At 43.8% G+C, this 26,948-nt stretch overlaps 1 protein-coding gene across 1 annotated transcript in view; it reads left to right on the plus strand.

Annotated features, from left to right (window-relative positions):
* LOC111951812 (apoptosis-stimulating of p53 protein 2) overlaps positions 1-24,601 on the plus strand; it is a 49,267-nt gene extending 24,666 nt beyond the window's left edge. Inside the window, 18 exon segments of the mRNA XM_070434948.1 lie at positions 330-400; positions 960-1,061; positions 7,612-7,810; positions 7,982-8,163; positions 8,474-8,638; positions 8,811-8,852; positions 10,979-11,004; positions 11,006-11,024; positions 11,890-12,082; positions 16,062-16,172; positions 16,383-16,507; positions 18,239-18,644; positions 19,739-20,574; positions 21,609-21,746; positions 22,065-22,198; positions 22,324-22,490; positions 22,721-22,920; positions 23,055-24,601. Of these exon segments, the coding sequence (XP_070291049.1) occupies positions 330-400; positions 960-1,061; positions 7,612-7,810; positions 7,982-8,163; positions 8,474-8,638; positions 8,811-8,852; positions 10,979-11,004; positions 11,006-11,024; positions 11,890-12,082; positions 16,062-16,172; positions 16,383-16,507; positions 18,239-18,644; positions 19,739-20,574; positions 21,609-21,746; positions 22,065-22,198; positions 22,324-22,490; positions 22,721-22,920; positions 23,055-23,096 (3,158 nt within the window). The 3' untranslated portion in view covers positions 23,097-24,601.
* The last annotated feature ends 2,347 nt before the right edge of the window (positions 24,602-26,948 follow it).

Raw genomic sequence — 26,948 nt, forward strand, 5'->3', positions numbered from 1 at the left:
TTTGTGCTGGCTGAGTGGCTTAGCTCGTCGCTAACGCTAGCCCATCTGTGTTTGTGTAACCTGCTTGTGACTCCTCCCCTCCATCCGAAGGAGCCTATTGCAGAACGTATGTAGGTGTGTACTGTATGTGGTGTGTCAGTGTGTGGTGTATATAAGGGCGAGAGACGTTTGCTTCACTCATATCAGCTTTTGATCCAATGAACACTTTGCGTGAGTTTCTCATAGTTTCCTAACAGGCTTGGTGGCTTTTAATGTTAGTCAGGAAAACTTTTTCTGCTTTACTCTTCTCTCTGACTGTTTTTGACTGAGGTTTTGGATGTGTGTTTCAGGTGGCTCCCGAGGATCAGACTCCAAGAGGAACGGGGTGAAGAGCACCTGGGATAGACGGATGGAGAACGGGGTGAGTTCAGAAACCACTGACTTTAGACAAACTCTGTTTTTCATTCAGTCACTGTGTAGTATAGTTGCTACATTGCTGATTGCTGAACCCCCTCTGCATTTCCTGTCCTATGAGTCATTGGATTAGTCAATTAATCAAACATTAACTTTCCCTCTGAATTGTTGTGACTCATTGATCTAGCTCTTTTTAACTTGTTTTACCATTTCCTCTGCTGCTCTTTGTATTAGTAAACTTTTAAACCTGTAACATCTAAAGCTTCCGAAGAGAAGTAGAGGGAGAGAGGGGAAAAACGAGTTCAGTTACTCCTGTGTCACCAATGACGCAGAAAACGTCCCCATATTTGAACACGAGTGTGTGCTATTTACCCACATGCAGAGACTGTACTTGTCCTACTTAGCTTCAGGCCTGTCTTGACACAGATGCAAAACACACAACATTTGCCTTGGAGTGAGAGATGATGTGTTTGTATATGTACAATATGTATGTATGTATGTCTTACTTTGCCAAATCTTTTTTTGTGTGTGTGGCTGACCGTCTCTCCTTGTTGTACCCTGCGCAGGTGTCGGCCCCACGGATGGACATGACTCTGGCTGAGCTGCAGGAGATGGCTGCCAGACAGCAGCAGCAGATAGACGCAAAGCAACATCTCCTCGCCTCCAAGGTAACAAGGTAGAAAGATAGAGGGGGGGGCAGTGGAAAGGAGGAGATGAGACATGGAGGAAGAAAGAAAGCGAGGGAAAGAGGGGGTGAGGGGGTGGGATGAAAGCGAGAGGGAGTTGCTAAGAGCGAGACAAAGTGAGAGGGAGATGAAAGAGTGCAGGTAAAGTGATGGAAATAAATGGAGAGGATGGAAAACAGAGACGAGGGGGGATGAGAGAGGGGAAGATTAAAGGCGAGGACAAAGTGATGGAGAAAAGTGGAGGCAAGGAGCACAGAAGGTGAGTTATCAAGGAGAAAAAAATATTTTATGGAATAGAAAGAGATTGCAAGATAACCCTGTTGATGTAGTGGTCTTGAGTGGGTGACTTAAGGGTGAAGGTAATACACAGGAGAGGAAACACACAGRTAGTGCTGAGCGATTAACTGAAATGTCGGTTATTTTTTGTTTTTTAAACAACTAATTGACTGACGTTGGTTCAATTATTTGAATTCCGTTTTGTATGTTTTTCTTCCGTGAGGTCAATGCGCACATCGCACAGTTTCTCGAGAAATAAATCAGATCCAGCCTGAACTGTGCGATGTAGTAGGGAGTTGTAGTTTCCAACGGGCCAATATTCTACATAGTTTAGCGCATAAAACGTGGTAATTAACTGTACTGAACAAAAATATAAACGCAACAATTTCATAGATTTGACTGAGTTACAGTTCATATAAGGAAATCAGTCAATTGAAATAAATGTATTAGGCCCTGATCTGTGGATTTCACATGACTGGGAATACAGATGCATCTGTTAGTCACATATACCTCAAAAATAGGTAGTGGCGTGGATCAGAAAACCATTCAGTATCTGGTGTGACCACCATTTGCCTCATGCAATGCGACACATCTGCTTTGCATGTTGATGATTGTGGCCTGTGGAATGTTGTCCCACTCCTCTTCAATGGCTGTGCGAAGTTGCTGGATATTGGCGGGAACTGGAACACGCTGTCGTACACGCTGATCCAGAGCATCCCAAACATGCTCAATGGGTGACATATCTGGTGATTTTGCAGGCCATGGAAGAACTGGGACATTTTCAGCTTCCTTCCATTTTCAGCTTCCAGGAATATCCTTGCATTATCATGCTAAAAGATGAGGTGATGGCGGCGGATGACTGGCACGACAATGGGCCTCAGGATCTCGTTACAATATCTCTGTGCGTTCAAATTGCTATTGATAAAATGCAATTGTGTTCGTTGTCCGTAACTTATGCCTGCCCATTCCATAACCCCACCGCCACAATGGTGCACTCTGTTCACGTCGTTGACATCTGCAAACCGACGCCATACACGTGATCTGGGGTTGTGAGGCCGGTTGGACGTACTGCCAAATTCTCTAAAATGACGTTGGAGGCGGCTTATAGTAAAGAAATTTGCATTCAATTCCCTGGCAGCAGCTATGGTGGACATTCCTGAAGTCAGCATGCCAATTGCACGCTCCCTCAACTTGAGATATGTGGCATTGTGTTGTGTGACAACTGCACATTTTAGAGTGGCCTTTTATTGTCCCCCAGCACAAGGTGCACCTGTTTAATGATCATGTTGTTTAATCAGCTTCTTGATTTTCCACACCTGTCAGGGGGATGGATTATCTTGGCAAAACAGAAATTCTCACTAACAGGGATGTTAACCAATTTGTCCACTAAAGTTTAGAGAAATGCTCTTTTTGTGCTAATGGAACATTTCTGAGATCTTTTGTTTCAGCACATAAAACAGGGGACAAACACTTTACATTTTATGTTTATATTTATGTTCAGTGTACAATGACCATAATCCATTGTGCATCTATTGCCCGGTCTGTGTTTATTTTACAACTGCTACAGAAGAGAGAAGAATGTGTGATCGTGAGGTGATATACAGAGCAGCTGTTGCTTCTCGAGGTATCGCTACCTGAAAATAAGTGATTGTTAGTTAATATTCAGCAGTCATAAAAGTATGCCGTATTTACTTTGAAGAACTACACAAATAGTGACTTTGTCAGACCGCATAGGCAGCAGCTCTATAGAGATGACTTTGAATTAAATAATAGTTCTCAAATAAAACAAATGTAATATGTGACCGACCGGCTCGATTCGGTCTTATGTAGCAACATTTGAAATTGTGGTTTTTACATTGGATAAAAGTAGAGGAACAATGGGAAAGTAATTCTGCTTTGAAAGTTGATTAACTTGTAACCTCACTTGAGAAAATGGCCCTTGAATGTTTTGGTACCTACAGGGGAGAGTTCTTCTTTGTCTACACCCATTCAGCATCGTTGTAACCTTTTTATTTTACTAGGCAAGTCAGTTAAGAACAAATTCTTATTTGCGATGACAGCCTACTGGTGAACAGCGAGTTAACTGCCTTGTTCAAGGGCAGAACGACATATTTTTACCTTGGCAATTCGACACTTACACCATCTTAAGCTTTAGCCCCACCCATCTCTTTTAAGGATTTACTTGTGAGGCTATGTACGAAACAACCAAAGATTTCAAGACTAAAGGCTGGCTTATACTACGGGTGTGTTGGTAAATGTAATCTGGAGTGCCAGAGTGTGCTCTGGGCATTGGTAAACTCAGAGCATTGTCAGATTGTCCATTCGTAAATCGCTCTCGGCGCAATCAGAGTGCACGCTGGATGCTCTGGCCGAGGAGTGGGGTTGATCCGAGCGTTCTGACCTAACAGCAACAGTCAAGCACCCAGGCTAACTGACTAACGTAGGCTAGCTTGCCAGCTACTTCCAGACACAAATGAGAGAACAGCTCACTAACCATTTTACTCGCCCTAGCAGAGCTATTGAATTACGCTTTTTTGTCAACGTTTACTGACATCAGACATATTTAACGGGTGTTGAGCATTCGTAAATTATTCTGCACTCTGGCACACAGACGAGTGCTCTGAAATCGGAGTAGATGGCCAGAGCGAATTTACCTGCTACGTCAATCAACAGTTGTCGCAGTCACATTCTATTGAAATAGTGTCTTGCATAGTGGAGTCTTTTTTTGTTTAGACATGTAGGTAGCTAACCAAACAATTAACCATAATCCCAACTCATAACGTTACTACCCTGCATGAATCTGCAGGTAGCTAACCAACCAGTTTTTATGTTATCTAGCTAACATTAGGCTATAACTAGCAATGCAAATGGCTCTGAGATATGCATAATATTACTACAGAGATTATACACGTAACGTTAGCTAGCTAGCCAGCCAGCTAACATTAGCTAGCTAGCTAACAGTACACTTTAACTTGAAATGAATAATACTTTCTGGCAGAATTAGAAACGTGTGATATCTGAATATGTAGATAGCTAGACTCTCTTACAAGTATACATGAATGGACGCTTCTCCCTCGCCGTCACGGATGCCATGGTTGCCCTTAGTTTGAAGATGTTATCCGGAGAGGTGTTTTATACAACAGCCTTCTGTGTGTTCTCTTTTCAACTCCGTCTGCATATTTGCAATMAAACRSCAGAATTTGATCCATCTCCTGAGCTATCATACTCTAATTCCACTTTTCAAAACTCTATCCTCCAGAAAGTGGAGAGCAACACTTGAGCAGTTCTACTAGCTGATATCTTTCAAAACAGCACGTTAGAAAGGATTACCTACACATACTGACCAGCTCATAATATAGACAGAAGGTGCTACATGGCAGACCATTCCGAACTYATGTTCAGCCAATCATGGTTAGCGTGAATGTTGCTGCCTTTTTTCTTGGCTAAACCAACTAGGCTCGTTATTTTAACAATTTTATTCGTATTTACAGATGGCATACAAGTTTGTTATTAAGGCACATGAAAGTTCAAATGTTCCAGAAGGCATTTCTGCCCCAAAAATGAATAACTTTTAAATGGCGCTCCTTTGAAGTAGTGACGCCCGACATACGCCTAGACTCCTGAAATGAGTCTCACATATACACAACTGAAATATTTTTAAGTAATGTAAATAAATAAGTGATAAACAGTAATGGGCAGTCACTACCATTTTGGGTCTTTTTATTATTTGTTTTATTCTGTGTTGCAGCATTCAACCCACATAATGCATAGTGTATAAAATAATCAAAACCAAAATTTAAAACTGATTATTTTTTTAATAATCAAACCGAAAATGAACAGACCTCAAAGAGCACTAATCGCTCGGCACTACACACATGAGGTGTAAAATAAGGGATAGTTGTGTAGATGAATTGTGGCACAGATGAATTGTGGCACATGTAAAAACTGTCGTGTCTTTGGCATCATTAAAAGTGAAGACTGTTATTTTATCAAATCAATTAACTGYAATTATTATTACGTGATTAAAGTATTCATGTAAATGTAATTAACTAGGAAGTTGGGGCACCAAGGAAAATATTCAGATTACAAAGTTACAATTTTCCTAATATCTGATCAATTAGTGTTCTTATTCATGAATTATTATTTACGTCAGTCTCATTCCAAACGTCGTAAATTGTTGGTTATCTGCACGAACACAGCCTTTACTATAAATCCTCCATACACCAATTGGCTTAATCATTTATTTACTAACTAGCTAAATAATCACAGAAATGCATAAACAAACAAACAGTAGATCTGTTACTAACAAATGATATGGAAGATTGCCTAGTGGGCTAAGCCGATATGACGGCTTGRTGGACAAAGGGAAGTGGGTGTGGACTAAGCAAGAGCGGGAAAGACAAAAGGGATCACTACACACTATACTACTATAATTATATTAATTTAAATGCTAATCCTTTGCACATGAACGCTCACTCATTTGGGAATAATTGCAAGCAATATATATATTTATGCACATGTGTCGTGATTTTTTTCTGTTGGAATCCGTCTGCTGGAGAGTCTGTCTGTCTCTGTCGGTCGGTCTGTCTGTCTGTCTCTGTCTGTCTCTGCCTGCCTGCCTGAAGATCAAAGTCTTTCGTGGTTAGAATGGTTACTTCAGAGTACCATCCAGAAATGTTCTCATAGAATAGATGTTTCGGCGGTTGTCTGTCTTCGCATCCAGAATTTCTAGCTGCAGACTAGTAATTAGTATCTAAGATTTGCTCTTATTCTGTAGGGATCGATTGTCTGAGTTTAATTATTTCCAGGCGTGTAGCCAATGTTCCACGTGGTATGGTTAGGAAGTCTAACACAGCTCACGCTGTGGGTTTGCTCAGTCTTGGTACTCAGACCTGTGCCACTGCAGTTTACACCGAGGTACGCGTGGTCTGAAGAGGATTTTCTTAGGAGAAGCTTTTATTCGTAACAATATGAAAGGTKGTTCTATGATGCCTGATCATGTCTGTGCTCACGGGGGCAGGTCAATGACTTCATTCAACTTCAAAGGGAATTACAATTTTTTCACATTAAAGGTGTAACATCACATTACATAATTTCACAAATAGTTTCATATTTACTCATTMATTTGATACAATAATTAGATGCAAACCTCATAACAGAGGCACCTATATAAACATAGTTAGGGTAATGTGACTGTGTTGTCTTTCATGAGGTCACAAACATGAAACAAAACGGACCGTGTCATAGCTGGCTTCTCCACCGACCGTTTACACATTCTCCAAAATATGGATATTGTTCCAGTCTCAAATTCTGGAATGTAGTAGAATTTGGCGGGAGTTCCTTTGTTCTACTGTCGAACTCTCTCCATCCTACATGAAAAGGGGGAGAGAGTCTCCGCCAGGAATTTACGACCTCAGATAACAGAACCTGGGTGTAGGAGAGAGTGAGAAGCCATGATCTATACCCAGAAAGGGCCACGTCATGACAGAACATTATTGTAGGATGTAGTGCAGTAAGCCTTTCAGTTGTGTTTTCCCCATCTCATTAACATGTGATTCTGGTCATCAATCACTATAACCATGCTTCAAACAAAGGACTTTTTTCAGATAAGGAAGATGTATTGGCTGGATGAGGGCAATAGGCTGACGCAATCCAGTTTGGTTGATTTGATGGGTTTCTTTCCCTCGAGGGGTCTGTAGCTGCTGAGGCATCTTGAACCGTAGTCTGTTTCCACTGGTATATTTTTTTGCTTACATTTATTTATCAAGGCTCAAGTTTCATGGAGATCAATGCTCTTGTTTCAAGAGAGACCTGTCTGCTCTCTCTCTCTTGCAGTCTCTCTTTTCTCAGCCAAACTGAGAAAAAACTGAGGTTTTTTTTCTTCCTGTTCTGCCTTTGCTTGGATCAACACAGTTGGTTCCACGCTGCGTGCCCACCTGTGCTGCCTGTCTGTCTTTGCTCATCCTAACTGTGTTTGTCAGGGGAAGCCAGAGGATAGCACAACAGGCTTCGGAATGTAGCCCTGAGATAGCAGCCATATAAACATGCCGTCCCATCACCACAGATCACCTGTAAGGGAGCTTAATAAAGACACTGTTTTAGGAGATTCCTGTCACATTGGCCTGTTAAAATGATCCATTATGCAGTCTATGAAATTATGGTTAAGCACTCTGTGCAGTGGTGGTTTCTGAAGCAAGCAGGGCTCCGTAACCATCCCGTCTTCTTTCTCCCCTACCCCTCCTCTCTCCCTCTTTAGGAGCAGCGCCTGCACTACCTGAAGCAGCAGGAGGAGAGGCAGCAGCAGCAGCAGGAGGAGAGGCAGCAGCAGCAGGCATCAGACCAGGAGAAGCTGCAGCGTCTCAGGGAGAACGTGGAGAACCAGGAGACCAGGCTCAAGAAGGTCCGGGCCCTCAAGGGCCACGTGGAGCAGAAACGCCTCAGCAACGGCAAGCTGGGTGAGCACAGTGTTGCAATGAATGGGCAAGGAATTGGTTGTTCGGTTGATTGATTGAGTGGTGAATTGATTGGTGGATTTGTGTTGGATGACTGACTAATCGATTGGTTCTAACCTGTGTGTGCGTATCTTGCGTGTATCTTTCTCTTTTTCCGTCTCTCTCTCTCTGTAGTGGAGGAGATAGAGCAGATGAATGGTCTGTTCCAACAGAAGCAGAGAGAGCTGGTGGTGGCTGTGTCCAAGGTTGAGGAGCTCAACAGACAGCTGGAGATGCTCAAGAATGGCAAGATGGACRGCTTCAAAGACAACCAGAGCTCTGTGGCTGAACTGGACCACCTCTACAAGGAGCTGCAGGTGTGTATGCTTCGAGTTTGCACTTTTGGGACTATTGACAATTCCATTGTACCTGGAAAACTCAATCCCAGGAGCTCAATTGTTTGAAAGTATTTTACATATGCGTGCAATTTGACCCATGTCTATATTTTCAAATCACATACGTTTAGCATGTCGCTCATGTGAGACTCAAACCCTTAAATATGCCTACCACTGTGACCTAACTAATCAACTGAGCTGTCAGAACCACTAGTTCAAAGCCTCATATGTCCTCTACCCTGTCCTCCATCCTAGTTCAGCTCTCTGGCATGTCATCTTTTGTCCCCTCTAGCTGCGTAACAAGCTTAACCAGGAGCAGAATGCCAAGCTGCAGCATCAGAGAGACAGTCTGAACAAGCGCAACATGGAGGTGGCCTCTATGGACAAACGCGTCAGTGAGCTCCGAGACCGCCTCTGGAAGAAGAAGGCCGCTCTGCAGCAGAAAGAGAACCTGCCGGTGAGTGCACACACACACACGAATGCAGAACACTTACTTTGACATCTCAAGACTTGGTCAAAGAAATGGAAATATTTACATAGTGAAGCATACCCCATCAAAAGTGATAACCTGAGCGCCCCCTAGGGGCTGGAGAGTATAAACACACTGTATCTCTGTTTACCTCTGAAAGCCACAGATGCCTTGGCCCTCAGAGCCGGCCCCTATCAAAAAAGTAAGACTCCTCAACACTGTCTCTCACTGCCTTTCTGCACTGACAAACAAATCACTGTCTTACAGGACTGAAATACCCTCTGATCTCTCCTTCCACAGTTCACTTGTTCTGTCTCTGTCTATTCAGCATTCTTCAATCCTGGTCCCTGGGACTCAGAGTGGGGAACTTTCCCCCCAGCCCCCTACTATAACACCTGATTCAGTTATTTTAGTGCCTGGCTGGAGCAAAAGCCTGCACACCTGATGGCTCCCAAAGATCAGGATTKAAGGAGTTGATGTCACAGAGTTGATTTGCTATCTCAGTTTACACTCAACACTCCCTCTCTTCAGCCCAGCTTGGCAAAACAACTCCAGGAGAGGAGTGGAGACTAGAGSACAGGAATGCCAGTGGAGATGGTATCAGGCCTGAGCTCTGACATCACTGCCTGTGTTATCTCTCTACCCCTCTTCCTCCGAGTTGTTTTTGACTTCTGTGGTTTCCATGGCACTTTCATAATCTATGTAAACATACTCGGTTGTGTCTTTGAAAGATTTTGTGAGGAAATTGTCAGGACATGTGAGATGTGCTGTAGCTATAAGTGGACAAGAACAACATGTACGGKTGAGGAGTGTTTGTAAAATGGAAACTCAAGAGTGGTTGAGGTTGTGGAGGATTTGCTCTGGCACTGAAACTGTGTTACTGAATCACAGGCACGATTTATTATCATTTCACATGTTACACGTGGTTGGCAAAATCTATTCTCGATCAGAGGTGTTTTAATAGAAAAACCTAACCTCTGTCAAACGAATAGACAATCCCTGGTGATTTGGTGGTCTTATTGATTCTRACACCCTTTTCTTTCATTTTGAAACTAACTTAATGTGTGGAGTTGAGATGCATCTCTCCATTTAGGTAACTTTATGCTTACTAATCCAAGTTTTATCATTTTAATGGGACATATCCAAAGTTTTTTTACTTTATATTCATCTCCAGCACCACCCCAACATCAACATATTATGTGAAAATGGCAGGTTTCTATTTTCTAAAAGATGCTCACCAGATGATGAAAATAAAAAATGTAATTTCTTATTTACGATGACAGCCTACTGGGGAACAGTGGGTTTAACTGCCTTATTCAGGGGCAGAACAACAGATTTTTACCTTGTCAGCTCAGGGATTYGATCCAGCAACCTTTCGATTACTGGCCCAACGCTCTAACCACTAGGCGACCTGCTACTAAGCTTTGACTACTCATAGTTGGTTAAAATCACATGATGCCCACCAGATTGTCGTAAGTGTTGCCGAATGGTGTCATCAGAAACACTTATCTACCTGTTTCCTTTTGACTTCAAACATAGACACCAGCCACTTTCACTTATGTTGATGTTGGGGTGGTGCTGGAGATGATTAATAGGAATTTGAAAATGTTGTACATTTCCTTTTAATGTTTGTATGCCACTGTGATCWCAATGTTCCCTGGTTAATATATTTGCAGAGAGAATGCCATAATGTGCAATGCTGTATATAAGCTGTTTATGAGCAAATAGTCTGCTTTGTAAGCACCTCTGGATGCAAGTGTCTACTAAGCAAAACACATTCTATACCACTAGATCCCGCTCCGATCTGCCGCGCTAAAACTCACTGAATTAATAATACAGTAGTGGAATGAATCCTTCCTTTAATATCCATACTGAATCCTTTTATATAAATGAAAACCACACRTCACAAATGGGAAAGGATTTCATCCAATATTGAAGTAGTCTACCTCTCTCGTTTGATGAAGGGAAGAGCTAAGATAAAGAAAGTAGACGGCTGAAGAGGTAAAGGTGTGATATGTGTGAAGGTGTAATATGTGTAAAGGTGTAACATATGGAAGCAGAGGAGCTGAAGGCTGAATAGAGCAGGACTCGCTGAGGAGGTGGTTTAGTGACAGTCTCCCTGGTATCATAATGATGTCACCTGGCAGGCATGTTTCAACCATACTGGTCTCGAAAGGCTAGCCTGAGAGATACCAGCCTAGAATCACCTCGCCTTGCTCTGTCTAAACATATGGGAGGAACTKATCAATAGTGACTTATGTACTTGTATGGGGGTTGACTACCAGTGTGTTCAAACTGCTGTTGCCTTTTGTGTTTTTGTTTCTCAAGAATGGCTTCCCTGGTAAGGAGAGGCTATAAAGACAGTCATCCGCAGGTACAGTAACTGATGACAGAGCTGGACCTGACAGACACACACTGATCTCTTCTGCAGAACTTGCAGAGCAGCAACAGGCATAGGATTACTGCCCCCCCCCCCCCATTTTGTTTCCAGTAACGGAGTGCAGTTGATTTGATCTGTTTTTAAAGGGCACGACTTATTTAATCTGCTCTGTTGCGTAAAGACCTTGTTTCACACAGCTGCTGAAGATTTTTCCGAAACAGAAAAACTTTCAGATTAAGGCTCTGGCCGTGTTAGAAAGTAAAACGAGCTGGTTTGGTCYAAATGTTTTAGTGTTGGACTTGATCAGGCTTTATGTGGGGTAGTTGTGGAGAATTTTTCAACATKGTTTAGCTCCCTTAAAGATTTCCTCCAGCGATTAAAAAAATATATATATATATATTTTATATATTATATATATATATAAAGTTTTACTGTTGAAAGCGATATCCCAAGTATAAATTCAGTAAAGTACACATACTAAATTAAGAGGTCTTTGGTTAAGTAAATCAGGTGAAGAATAAAGTGAAAAGGAGTGCCACTTTAAATGAGCTTTTAATCATATTTTCATCCATAACGTCAACCACTCTGTGTGTTTTGGACTAGTGGCAAATGGATGTTATAGTAACTGTCTAATCTACTACTAAGCTGAGGAAGATGCGTAAGAAATATATTATTTTGGTCTTTGCGCTATACTTTTCACTCTTTATGTACATCTGTGTCTGTGAGTGACCCTGTTATTCTTTCCCACTGATGCTCCCCCACTCATAACCTGCTGGATCTGTGTGTTTGTCTCACTCTGTACTGTCTGTCTAACTCTCTCCCATTCATCCTCTCCCTCCATCTCTCTTGCTCCCTCTAGCTGCCCTCTGATGGTCCGGTGGGTCAGCAGCAGCAGGGTCYGTCTCGTGTGGCGGCTGTCGGACCTTACATCCAGTCGTCCACCATGCCTCGCGGCCCAGTGAGACACGAGCTGCTGGTCAAACCTGCTGCCTACCCCGATGGCACCGCCACCCTGCCCGCACACCCAGAACCCCAGGACAAAGCTAACATAGGTGAGATGGTGACCCCGACCTTTCACCTTTCCCGTCTCTCTTCTTCCCTCTTGGCCCGGGCAAAGTGAGCCCGTGAGCCCGGAATTCCAGCCCTCATGTTGCTGTGTCATTGTGCAGTCAAGAGGTTGAGCCAGGGAAAGCTCAGTGGTATCCTCTTCAGTTTGGTAACATAGCTACTATCAATTTACCTCATCTACTGTACATTGCCAGTAGTGTTCATTTAATTCTGTAATGACATACTTAATCCACCAGAGGGGGTATAGTGCAGGTTGCCTTGAGGTAAAATTATCATATTGCCCTTTATCACATGCTTCGTAAACAACAGGTGTAGACTAACAGTGAAATGCTTACTTACGCGTACTTCCCAGAGATTGATTTTTTTAAATCTGAGAAAAATAATAACGCAAGGAATAAATACACAATGAGAAATTATAACTTGGCTATAAACAGTACCAGTCAAAAGTTTGTGCACACCTACTCATTCCAGGGTTTTTCTTTATTTTGCTATTTTCTACATTGTAGAATAATAATGAAGACATCAAAACTATGAAATAACACATATTGAATCATGTAGTAAGCAAAAMRGTGTTAAATAAATCAARATATACTCTATATTTTACATTCTTCGAAGTAGCCACCCTTTGCCTTGATGACAACTTTGCAGTTCTTGGCATTTGCTCAACCAGCTTCACCTGGAATGCTTTCCCAACAGTCTTGAAGGAGTTCCCACATATGCTGAGCACTTGTTGGCTGCTTTTCCTTCACTCTGCGGTGCAACTCATCCCAAACCATCTCAATTGGGTTGAGGTCAGGTGATTGTGGAGGCCAGGTCATCTGATGCAGCACTCCATCACTCTCCTTCTTGATCAAATAGCCCTTACACAGCCTGGAGGTTTGTTGGGTCAGTGTCCTGTTRAAAAACAAATGATAGTCCCACTAAGTGCAAACCAGATGGGATGCCGTATTGCTGCAGAATGCTGTGGTAGCAATGCTGGTTAAGCGTATCTTGAATTATAAATAAATAATGTGTCGCCAGCAAAGCACCATCACACCTCCTCCTCCGTGCTTCAAGGTGGGAACCACACACGCTGAGATCATCCCTTCACCTACTTTGCGTCTCACAAAGACACGGAGAATGGAACAAAAAATCTCAAATTTGGACTCATCAGACCAAAGGACAGATTTCCACCGGTCTAATGTCCATTGCTTGTGTTTCTTGGCCCAAGCAAGTCTCTTCTTCTTATTGGTGTCCTTTAGTAGTGGTTTCTTTTAGTAGTGGTTTCTTTTGCAGCAATTTGACCATGAAGGCCTGATTCACACAGTCTCCTCTGAACAGTTGATGTTGAGATATATGTCTGTTACTTGAACTCTGTGAAGCATTTATTTGGGATGCAATTTCTGAGGCTGGTAACTAACAAGCTTATCCTCTGAGGCAGAGGTAACTCTTGGTCTTCCTTTCCTATGGCAGTCCTCATGWGAGCCAGTTTTATCATAGCGCTTAATGGTTTTTGCGACTCTACTTGAATAAATGTTCAAAGTTCTTAATTTTCCGTATTGTCTAACCTTCATGTCTTAAAGTAATTATGGATTGTCATTTCTCTTTGCTTATTTGAGCGTTCTTGACATAATATGGACATGGTCTTTTACCAAATAGGGCTATCTTCTGTATACCAGCCCTACCTTGTCACAACACAACTGATTGGCTCAAACGCATTAAGATGGAAAGAAATTCCACAAATTAGCTTTTAACAAGGCACACCTGTTAATTGAAATGCATGAAGCTGGTTGAGAGAATGCCAAGAGTGTGTAAMGCTGTCATCAAGGCAAAGGGTGGCTACTTTGAAAAATGTCAAATATAAAATATATTTAGATTTGTTTAACACTTTTTTTTTGTTGGGTTGCTACATGATTCCAAGTGTTATTTCATAGTTTTGATGTCGTCACTATTATACTACAAYGTAGAAAATAGTAAAAAATAAATAAAAACCCTTGAGTAGGTGTAAACTTTTGACTAGTACTGTATATACTGTACATATAGGAACTCAGCCGGGGTCTCAACTTACTGTTGAGCGTTAGATTAAATAATACACAAGGTGCCATTTTGAAATTTGGTTGTTCATAAGCAGTCACTCAATTAGCCCATGCCAGCTATTTATTTATTGGTAAGTTAGTCTAGCGGCCAGCTATCTATACTTGTAGTAACCGGTGTGGGGCCCATTGATCATCAGTTATCATATACAAAATTGCAAAAATGTGTCTCTCCGCCTCAAGGCAACATGAGTAGAATTGCAGGAAATTAACTTTAAAACTATTTTTTTCCCTCTTCACCGTTACGAGGGAACGCCGCTAAAACGCTCACACTAAGGGCTTTGATTCAGTCAGATTGCATAAATACAACACTAATGACACACACACACACACACACAGCCAACCAGTGAAAGGCCATGCACAGACGTTGGCCTGTTTTTATTCTCTACAGGATGACTCAGTCTTACTCACGCACTTGTTCACTCACTCGTTCAGTCCGCCTAAAATAACTCTCCCTCTTACACACACACCTTCTACTGGGGGAGGGGGTGACATTGAAAATGAATGATATCACACCAAAGCTAGTGATTTCAACTGCTAAACAACACAGCACCACAAGGGACCTCCTTCCCTTTTTATCTATCCCCCTTTTCCTCTTCGGTCCGTCTTTTCCTTTACACGTAGTCTCCAGCGGAAGCCAGGGAAACGTAGGAGTTAAAGTAACAGATTTTCCCCAGTCTGCTGTGATGTTGCATGCAATCACTTCTGCGTGATGAGCCAATATGCAGTGGGAAAGAAGAGGGGGACAGATTGGGAAGGGAAGAGGGGATTCTGCAGCCTGTCCAAACCCCTCCAGAGCTCTTCTCCATCGAGTTGTAGACTGACGTGAAGGGTCCCTGCCTGGTCCCAGGTCCAGCCAGGCCATCTGCACCCCTCACCATGCCCACACTGGGCCCCCTGCTTGGGCCTATAACGGACCGGACCTTCAACTCTGGATATCTAAGGCTCCTACTTTTTGTCTCTTGTTTGCATTTTAGAAGCCATGTTCTTGCTTAAGCCTCTGAAAGACCTGCGGGCTAAGAGAAAAGGTACACACTCCCTCTGGTGTTGTGCTGTACTCTGTGTGTATGTGCTCTCTCTGTGTGTGTTTGTGTGTGTCAGCTTGAGCTTGCTGTGTGTTACCCTTTCAGTGGATGCAATATGGTCTTTGTTGTGTGTGCATGTAAGAGAGAGAGAGAGAGTGTGTGTGTGCGCACATGGGGGTATGTTTGTTGTGGAAGAACACGAAAATACATTCTTATTTAATGTTTTCATTGTCATCTCTTTTTCTGCCAGATCTCTGTTGTTTGTGTTGCTGTGAGGCAATACTGCCTGTTTGTTGAATTAAACTGTGCCTGTTCCCATTTTCTTTCCACGCTGGATTCAGCAGYGTTTCTAACTGGGTCAGTTGGAACAAACACATTACCTCCAGCAGAACTGACGGTCTGACAGCCATGTGGTTTCAGACTTGCCCAATCAGCTCTAAATCAGTTATTGAGGAAATGTGGAAGATAGGAAGAACTAGCTAGATCTACCACATCTTGCACTCCTGTACTGCAGGGTTTCCCGGTGCGGTGCACGTTTTGGTTTTTGCCGTTGCACTACACAGTGGATTCAAATAAGCTTGCTGATGACTCTGCTATTTGAATTAGCTGTGTAGTGCAACGGTAAAAACCAAARCGTGCAGCCAAGGGGAGCCACAGGACCGCGTTTAGGAAACCCTACTGTACCGTCTTCATTTTTCGGAGAAAAGGGGAGTCCCAGTCAAAAGGCTTATCATGTATATTGTAGCCCAGCTTCGTCCAGACCTTGTCTGAACATATTTGACCTACCATTGGTTTGAATTGAAAGTATTGTTAGAAAACACCCCTTAAACCACAACTCCCTTACCACCCCCACCCCCCTCTCTCAGGTAAGCTGGCAGAGTGGGGCGCTTCTGGACCAGAGTCCAACAGCAGTAGTCATGGGTCATCCTCCATACTGCCCAGAATGACCTCTCACTCCAGCGCTAACACAGAGCAAGGTAACCACCACCTCAGCCCAACCACACACAAATGTTACTGTAAGACTCGACCACACAATGACTAGGTATGTAGTGGCCAAATCATATCCGCCTGCCCACACTAACACGGCTATCTTTGAATTAGCTACACAGTCCAGATAGGGTTGTGCCATTGTTTTCCCTGTTTGTGTCTAGTTGTTATGGTAACACCTGTGGTGGTGTTGTGTGTAGGTGAGACGGAGGGGATGAAGAGGGACCGGCGGGTGCGTCCGTTCTCCATGTTTGAGCCCACTGAGGTGCCCGCCTCCTCCCTCCGCAAGAACCAGAGCAGTGACGACCTGGTCAGAGACGCCCAGGTAAGAACAGTGCAACTGAACCAAAATGGTCGCTTAGCTGCTTTTACTGCAGACCCAAAATGGCTGGTGTCCAGCAAGTTGAAAACGTGAACTTTAATTGAACTGAATCCAATACCTGCCGACCTTCCTACCAACAGCTTAGAGTAGTTTCTCCAATGCGCACACACATACAGTGCCTTTGGAAAGTATACAGGCCCCTTGTCTTGTTCCACATTTTGTTACGTTACAGCCTTATTCTAAAATCGATTAAATAGAAATGTAAAAATCCTCAGCAATCTACACACAACACCCCTTAATGACAAAGCGAGAATTTTTTGCAAATGTATTAACAATAAAACACAGACCTTATTTACATAAGTATTCAGACCCTTTGCTATGAGACTCGAAATTGAGTTCAAGTGCATCCTGTTTCCATTTATCATCCTTGAGATGTTTCTACAACTTGATTGGAGTCCACTTGTTGTAAATKCTATTGATTGGACATGAATTGGAAAGGCACACATCTGTCTATATGATGTCCCAAAGTTCTGCATCATTGAAGGTCCCCAAGAACACAGTGGCCTCCATCATTCTTAAATGGAAGAAGTTTGGAACCACCAAGACTCTTCCTAGAGCTGGCTGCCTGGCCAAACTGAGCAATCGGGTGAGAAGGGCCTTGGTCAGGGAGGTGACAAAGAACCCCATGGTCACTCTGACAGAGCTCTAGAGTTCCTCTGTGGTGATGGGAGAACCTTTCAGAAGGCCAACCATTTCTGCAGCACTGCACCAATCAGGCCTTCATGGTAGAGTGGCCAGACGGAAGTCAATCCTCAGTAAAAGGCACCTGACCGCCCGCTTGGAGTTTGCCAAAAGGCAAACTAGTCAGGATCGAGGCAAAGATGAACGGCGCAAAGTACAGAGAACCTTGATGATTACCTGCTCCAGAGCGCTCAGGAACTCAGACTGGGGTGAAGGTTCACCGTCCAACAGGACAACGACCCTAAGCACACAGCCAAGACAACGCAGCAGTTGCTCCGGTGCAAGTCTCTGAATGTCCTTGAATAAGAGCCCGGACTTGAACCTGATCGAACAGCTCTGTAGAGACCTGAAAATAGCTGTGCAGCAACGCTTCCCATCCAACGCGACAGAGCTTGAGAGGATCTGCAGAGAAGGATGGGAGAAGCTCCCCAAATACAGGTGTACCAAGCATGTAGCGTCATTCCCAAGAAGACTCGATGCTGTAAAAGCTGCCAAAGGTGCTTCAACAAAGTACTGAGTAAAGGGTCGGAAAACGTATGTAAATGTGATATTTATTTTTTATATATATAAATAAATTTGCAAACATTTCTAAAACTGTTTTTGCTTTGTCATTGTCGGGTATTATGTGTAGATTGGGGGGGGGGGAACAATTCATTCAATTTTACAATCAGGCTAACGTAACAATGTGAAAAATTCAAGGGGTCTGAATACTTTACGAAGGCACTATGTACCTACCATACAAACACATGTACACAGTACACCTTTAACAGGACATTTGATCCCCAATGGGGTTTTTCCATGCAGAACTTTGAGTGGAAGCCTGTGAGTATTGCGGTTAAATGAGAAGTTGTATTGTAATGGGTTAACTGTAATGTAATTATCATGAACATTAACTCTTGGCATCAGGAGTGTGTGGGTGGTGTGTGAGTAGGGTGTGAGTAGGATGTGAGTACCTGTCATCTAATCAGCTCCTCTGTCTACTCTGTTCTCCAGTCTGCTCCTAAAGCTGCAGTCAAGGTGCCCCCACCCGTCGCCAGCAAACCCAAAGCCCCCAGTTGCGCACCCTATGGCAAGCCAGGCCTCAACACCGGTACCTTCCCCAAGGCCAAGCCCCCCAGCCAGCAACAGCACCCCCAGGAGGCGGCCAAGGCCCGCGTCCCACTGCCCCCCTCGCAGAGCCAGACCCTGCCCCTGCCCTCCAAGCAGGACCCCCCTCTGGCAGCCACCGTAAGACCCTTCACACCAGAGCTGCCTAAGGACCTGAGCAAGCCCCAGACCCTGGCAGCCAGTTCCATCTACTCCATGTACACTCAGCAGCCCACCCCAGGCAAGCCCTACCCACCGGCCATACAGGGGTCTCTCAACAGGAGCCAGAGCCGAGGCAACGGATTTGTCAGTGGTAAGACTACCTTCTGGTTCCTCTTCATTTCCTGTTGACTGTATCTGGACTACCGTCTGTCTGGAGACATTTGTCTATTTCTCTAAAGAATGAATGAAGAGGATTGATTTCGCAATATGACTTTGTCAATCAAGGCCGGTATGTGAACCATGGCTCCAAAGCATTTCACTGAACACCAGTGTACTAGAAACAGTGTTGTCAGCTCTTGTTCTTTTCTCTGTTCTACACTGACTGGTAGATTAACTCCTAACAGAGACTTTAAAGCAGGCTGACGTAAGTCCTATGCTATGTACCTAGGAGAGTACAGTGATTCATTTAGCCAGCGGAAAGGGTCCCGACTCAGAACAAGCTGCAGTTAGTGAATCTATTTAAAGATAATAATCCCTGAGGCATGGCAACCGTTAAATAAATCATTAAAGCAATCTTCCTCGTCACCCTGTTAGTGTTAACGGGTTGCACATACRCAGATATGTCTGACTAAAGTTAGGTTTGTAATGAGTTAGTCTCAGCCCTGTGGGATTTCTCCCCTTGAGTGAAGCAGAGGACATGAACTCTCTGGAGTCTGCAACGGCCAGGAAAAATGTGTGGTCCTAGTTATGATATACGTATAGGATATAACAAGAACCTAGAGTTTTTCCTGGTCAGGTCACATGATCAGAAGAAGCTCTTGGGTCTTTCTGACAGTGTCTGTGTCCTAATTTGTAAAAGTGAGGTATTTAGTGTACTTGGAGACTTCACTAAGAGTCAATAAGGCCAGCGTGCACGTGTCATCCCTGCCCTGTGGATCTCCCTCAAGGCAAATCCACCAACCTGACCTGGCTGACGCATGTTGACACACCACTGCTCAGCCATGCAGTCAGGAGAACCGCCTTCTCTTACAGCGCTCATCCTCAAACACACATCTTCACATAGGCTACTCCCACTATAAACATTTTAAGCTGTGTGTTGCCTGCCTCAACAACAATAGATTGAAACGTTATATTTTCATCAATCCTTGTCCTGGAGTGTTGTTGTGTACCAGCAGGAAAATAGGTTGTCTAGTTGATGGTATTTTCAAAGACCATTTTAAAGTCTGACCTACTCTCTGTGTGTAGTGTACGGTAAGCCTGTGATCTCCGGTGGTGGCCCCCAGCAACCAGAGAACCCATACAGCGAGCAGCGGCACTCCCCAGACCAGCCCTCTGAGGTGGACCACGGGGCACCACAGGGCCCCCCCGCGGAGGGCCAGCAGGGGGAGACAGAGCGCACCCCCCGTCCCCTCAGCCCCACCAAGCTGCTGCCCTTCATATCCAACCCCTACCGCCATCAGAGTGACGGGGACCTGGAGGCCCTCAGGAAGAAGCTGTACAACGCCCCGCGGCCCCTGAAGAAACGCAGCTCCATCACAGAGCCCGAGGGCCCCGCAGGGCCCAACATCCAGAAGCTGCTTTATCAGAAGACCACGCTAGCTGCCATGGAGACCATCCTCACCACGCCCACCACACCCGAGGCTGTAAAGGAGGAGGGAGGGGCGTTGCCTGGTGTTCCAGGTGCCCAGATTGTTGGGGAGAGAAGCCAACCGGGAAGTGTGAAACTGGAGGTGCGTGAAGTCCCTCCTCCCACCCCTAACCACCTCCTCCCACCCCCAGCAGAGCAGACTCCCCCACCAGCCATCCCAGAGGGAGACAGAGAGGAGTTCACGCCTCCTCCCCATCCACCCCACCCTGCCCCTCGACCTGACCAGCCCCGGTTCCCCCCACCGCCCCCTGCTGCTGCAGGCATGGAGGAGCCCAGCCCACCCAGCCTGCACCCTCCTCCAGAGAGTTTCATGGAAGAATTCCCCCCCTACCCTCCACCACCCTACCCCAGCGGGGCTGAGCAGGAGATCCTGGGGGAGGACACCTTCAGCATGCAGGCACCGGAGGTCACAGGACAGGTCACATTGCCACCGGTAAGGAACCTCATTTTAAGTGCCTTCCATGACACCCATAAACACCAGCCCACAATCAGACACAACCTTTCTWCTTGCTGCAAATAGCTTTAACATCACAGTCCTAAGCCATATTAACAATAGCCAACTGTACTATACTCTACAGTACTGAATGTGCCTCACTTGTTTCTCATGGGGTTGTCCTGACTGTTCAGGTTGTACAGTACATGTTCACCTGTGTTGACCTCATCTCGCCCTGGCTAGCTACCCTCCACCCTCTCACTGGTTATATAAGCACAGTAATCCTGATCAAGTATAGTAGAAAGTGGAACCTGTTCATTATGTCCTAATCTGACACAGAATGGCTGCATTTCAGTAAGCATTCACATTCCCTCGTCCAAAGGTGACATTGAAATGAGCTTTGGTTATTTTCTGCCCTGTARGTAAACAACAAGCTGCATTCCATTGTTGATCCCATATAGGCAGGTTTGTCAGTGGGGTCCTACCCTTTGGAGTGTTGATGAGTGGTCTGACTCATTTTTGCCTCCCAGTCCTTGCTCTCTGCCACTAAACCCAATGGACACCTGTTAAGACCCAAAAAAGGGCCCTTTCTTTCATGTGGCCAGTAATAGTTTATAATCTGGTTGTGTAATAATTGTGATGTTTAGTAAAACCTCAGTTTGTTTCATGACTGGTTTGGCTCTGTTAGTCAGATCAGTATTGGGGTAGTTGCAGAGGGAACAGGTCCCTTCAATCTTGAGTAGATTCTGTATTCATTCAAAGGATACTCTGGATGTTCATTCAAATCGTTTATGCATTGCATTCAGTTTCTTAATATTTTGTGGATTGGAACCCATTTATATGAACTGCAAATAGATTTTCTATGCGACACACAAAGACTTGCACAAATCAAATCCATCCAGACAGAGATGGGACAGGACACTAGCGAACACCCTCAGACACTTCCTCGTGAGAGCGTGTCATCGTGGCTGTGCGATATCATCTAGGTGTGACGTTGTGTAAAAAGTGTACTCCTCTCCGTGTGTCTGTACTAGGGGAAGAGGACCAACCTGCGTAAGACCGGCTCTGAGAGGATCGACCACAGCATGAGGGTGAAGTTTAACCCCCTGGCCCTGCTCCTGGACTCCTCTCTGGAGGGAGAGTTTGACCTGGTCCAGAGGATCATCTACGAGGTAACATTTCTGGATGTATAGATACTGTAGTGAATACCGTATCATATTTCCTGAAATGGACCACTAAGGTCTTAAAAAAAAAAAAAAAAGACTTTCACAGAGGAACAGTGTTTACAAGTGCTTGTGTGTAGTGAAGAAAAATGTGTAAGGTGTTTTTGTAATAGCAGGTTAGCATGGTAGCTGGTAAACCATCGTACTCAAAAAGTTTAGTCTTAACGTTTTGTAGTCTTAGCTGATGAWAATTTGTATCGAGTGTGTATTGTGTAAAATGTGTGTTTGTAAAGTGAGTTKTAAAGATCCACCTCTCTCCTGTCTCAGGTGGAGGACCCTAGTCTGCCTAATGATGAGGGGATCACAGCCCTCCACAACGCAGTCTGTGCCGGACACACAGAGATCGTYAAGTTCCTGGTCCAGTTTGGTGTCAACGTCAACGCAGCCGACAGCGATGGCTGGTGAGTGGACTCTACCAACAGCTCTGATTCTGACCCTTACAAAAGCCAGCGAGGGAGTCTGACTCGTCTAACTTGAAAGTATTTTTGAATGTATGCTTTGTTTTTTCTTTCTCCCTCTCTCTCAGGACTCCCCTGCACTGCGCGGCCTCCTGTAATAACGTGCAGGTGTGTAAGTTCCTGGTTGAGTCGGGAGCAGCGGTGTTTGCTATGACCTACAGCGACATGCAGACGGCAGCAGATAAGTGTGAGGAGATGGAGGAGGGATACACCCAGTGCTCCCAGTTCCTCTACGGTCAGTAGTTCAACAGCTACTGGTACAACAGCCTTGAGTGTTATGTCAGGGGAAAGTCTCTGTTTCTCTTTGCGTAGAAGAGACAGTGGGCAGTGTGGTTGTTGATGATACTGTGATGGTGTATTTGGATGCACACCTGTAGGTGTCATCTGCATTTGGCGTTTGTGTGCGTGCGTGTATATTTCTGTGTGTTCTTGCTCCGCTAACACCCGGTCTCCTCTCTCCTCCAGGTGTGCAGGAGAAGATGGGCATCATGAACAGGGGCGTGGTGTACGGCCTGTGGGACTACAGCAATGACAATTCTGATGAGCTGGYGTTCCACGAGGGAGACTGCATGACCATCGTCCGCCGAGAGGACGAGGACGAGACCGAGTGGTGGTGGGCGGGCACGGGCGACACGGAGGGGTACATCCCTCGGAACCTTCTGGGGGTGAGTCGCACTGTGTCAGAACTGCATTTCGTCAAGTTAAACATTTTACTGAATAACTTTCCATTAAGATGTTGATTGGTTGCTAGTGTTCCAATGTATCTAATAAGGTGTTTGTGTGTCTGCTTTCTCAACAGCTTTACCCAAGAATTAAGCCCAGACAGAGAAGCCTGGCTTAGACCCCCTGTCAATCCTGAACTGTAAATATATCAGGAGGCATGGACACTGGCTGCGTCTGATTGGTCCAATACCTCTCCTCATCTTCTCTCCTTCATCTGCTCTGATCTGTGAAGTAATACGGGGGAAGGTTGAGATGACTGAAATGGAGCAACAATTGAGATGCAGATCCACACAGGCTTTATTTAATAGGATCGTACAAGGAGAGGCCAACAATCACATGAAGAAACGTTGAGACCAAACCACATGAAGGATTTTAAACTGACCCAAGAACACTACAGACGGGCCTATGACCACTGACTTTGGCCCATCTGAGGCACTTTTATATACCAGGAGAAGAGGTTTTCCACAATTATTTTCCCAGACCACTGTGTGTGTATAAGACACTAAAGGCATTATGTTTCTCTACATGTTTGTCGTATTGTTTTCCGATCAAGTATCTGCAGTTATAGATATTGATCAGAATGTCTGGGGATAAATGTCAAATGGAACAAACAGTATTTTTATGTAGAAAGGTGATTTTTTTACACTTTTACATAGTTTTTAAAACTGTTATTCTTTCATTTTAACCTCGTCAGAAAGAGCTGGAGCTGAACAATGTGTTAGTTGAGTGAATGAATGAGTGTAATACATGATGAATGTGATGAATTCTGTATGAACAGGTATTCTGTTACCATGACAATTCCTGTGTGGGCTCAGTCTGCTTATGTCATTTCCTGTTTTTAGTGACTGTCCCATTCAGTATATCTACAATAGAAGCCCATGTTTCAGCATTGACCCTACTGTACTGGCAAGGGTTAATGTCTGAGTGTCTACCACTATTACCACTGTTCAACTTATCAAACTGGGAATGAAATGATGAAACGKTTGGTTGGTTGAAATGTAGCCTATACCACTGTTGAATGAGCTATTGCTTTTGACTCTTGTTCTTCGATGATGCTAAGATCGAAAATATACTGTACCACAGGCTAAGTGAGCAGATATAAGCAGCACTCGTTATTTTTCTCTACACTGGCTTAATGGTGGAGATATGACAAACAGGTAAGTACTACAGTTATTGTGCTATTGTCACAGTAGACATTCCTCGGAAACTATGACATCACTAGTGAAATCCACGTGTCATCTGTTTCTAAAATGGCGTCCCTGCATTTAAATGGACCATTTAGCCATGTAGGAAGGATGAGAGGGTAAACTTCAAGGGACCTTATTCACATGCTATGTAGCTTGGCTTGAAGAGTAAGAGATGGTAGAGATTAATGCTTACAATGTCAGACAAGGTGTCTTTCCTTAAAATCTCTAAAGCAAGTTTAATGAAAGCTCATTCATGGTAAGGAATTCTGCATCAACTCGTCTCCACCCATACCATTGTCTATTCAACAGATGGATTTATTTTTGTTACGTTTTATTATCGTTCTTTTTTGTTTTGTCAAACTATAACCTCACATGTAGAATTGTAAACATTTACAATAAAATACGGACGTTCCGGATCCGGTGGCATGCATTGAAACCTGTAGTCTTTTCGTGGCTTTCTTTTGCAAATTATAATGACTAACAGACTTATTTCCTAAAACTTGTCAATACTAAACATCTTATTAGGTGTGGGACATTCATTGTGTGACTAGAAATAAGTAGCAGGTATATTACGCTCCGGCAGCTGGAAATTGTACCTCCACAATTCAACTCTGGGAACATGGCGGCTCTCAACACCAGACCATGGTACATGGTTTACCAATTGATACAGAAAACGTCACCGGAATCAAAACTTCTGAGTTTTTCTATTTCAATTTATTATACAAAATTCTTGCAACCAATAGAATGGGAGGGGTAGAGTGCAGTTGAAGTGTGTCAATGAAAATAAAAGAACTAATGTAAAATATACTGTGTCCATAAAATGTATATACAGTTGAAGTCGGAAGTTTACATAGACTTAGGTTGGAGTCATTAAAACTTGTTTTTCAACCAAGTAATTTTTCCAACATATGTTTACAGATGGATTATTTTACTTATAATTCACTGTATCACAATTCCAGTGGGTCAGAAGTTTACATACACTAAGTTGACTGTGCCTTTTAACAGCTTGGAAAATGCCAGAAAATTGTCATGGCTTTAGAAGCTTCTGATAGGCTAATTGACATAATTTGAGTCAATTGGAGGTGTACCTGTGGATGTATTTCAAGGCCTACCTTCAATCTCAGTGCCTCTTTGCTTGACATCATGGGAAAATCAAAAGAAATCACCCCAAAAAATTGTAGACCTCCACAAGTCTGGTTCATCCTTGGGAGCAATTTCCAAATGCCAGAAGGTAACACGTTCATCTGTACAAACAATACTACGCAAGTATAAACACTATGGCACCACGCAGCCGTCATACCGCTCAGGCATCTTCCTAGAGATGAACGTACTTTGGTGCAAAAAGTGCAAATCAATCCCAGAACAACAGCAAAGGACCTTGTGAAGATGCTGGAGGAACAAGTACAAGAATATCCACAGTAAAACGAGTCCTATAACGACATATCCTGAAAGGCTGCCCGGCAAGGAAGAAGCCGCTGCTCCAAAACCGCCATAAAAAAAAGCCAGACTACGGTTTGCAACTGCACATGGGGACAAAGATCGTACTTTTTGGAGAAATGTCCTCTGGTCTGTTGAAACAAAAATAGAACTGTTTGGCCATAATGACCATCGTTTGGAGGAAAAAKGGGGAGGCTTGCAAGCCGAAGAACACCATCCCAACCGGGAAGCATGGGGGTGGCAGCATCATGTTGTGGGGGTGCTTTGCTACAGGAGGGACTGGTACACTTCACAAAATAGATGGCATCATGAGGAAGGACAATTATGTGTATATATTGAAGCAACATCTCAAGACATCAGTCAGGAAGTTAAAGCTTGGTCGCAAGTGGGTCTTCCAAATAGACAATGACCCCAAGCATACTTCCGAAGTTGTGGCAAAATGGCTTAAGAACAACAAAGTCAAGGTATTGGAGTGGCCATCACAAAGCCCTGACCTCAATCCCATAGAAAATTTGTGGGCAGAACTGAAAAAGCCTATGCGAGCAAGGAGGCCTAAAAACCTGACTCAGTTACACCAGCTCTGTCAGGAGGAATGGGCCAAAATTCACCCAGCTTACTGTGGGAAGCTTGTGGAAGGCTACCTGAAACGTTTGACCCAAGTTAAACAATTTCAAGGCACTCAGGAGTTGAGTTTAAATTTATTTGGCTAAGGTGTATGTAAACTTCTGACTTTAACTGTAGGTTCAGAACTTTTGCAAAACAGCACAGTTGGAAAGTATATGGCAAATAGAAATCAAAACTGGATTGTCTAAAGAGATAGATGGGAGGGGTTGAGGGTAGCTGAAGGATGGGACTAAAAATAAACAAAAGGTAACTATTGTCAAATATAATATTTCCATACAATTTTTAAGCTTGAAGTAGAAGCCTAAGTGTTGTTGTCCATTAGTTTACTCCAATTAGGGGAGGGGTGATAGGGTTAGGAGAAAATAAAGGAAAATGTATTAAAAATATTTATATATACACCACCGTTCAAAAGTTTGGGGTCAATTAGAAATGTCCTTGTCCATTAAAATAACATTAAATTGATCAGAAATACAATGTAGACATTGTTTTTGTTCTACATTTCTATTGTAGCTGGAAACGGCAGATTCTTTTTATGGAATATCTACATAGGCGTACAGAGGCCAATTATCAGCAACCATCACTCCTGTGTTCCAGTGGTACGTTGTGTTWGCTAATCCAAGATGATCATTTTAAAAGGCTAATTGATCTTTATAAAACCCTTTCGCAATTATGTTAGCACACCTGAAAACTGTTTTTCTGATTAAAAGAGCAATAAAACTGTC

Source organism: Salvelinus sp. IW2-2015, linkage group LG25 (genome assembly GCF_002910315.2).
Source record: "Salvelinus sp. IW2-2015 linkage group LG25, ASM291031v2, whole genome shotgun sequence".
Taxonomy (NCBI): Eukaryota; Metazoa; Chordata; class Actinopteri; order Salmoniformes; family Salmonidae; genus Salvelinus; species Salvelinus sp. IW2-2015.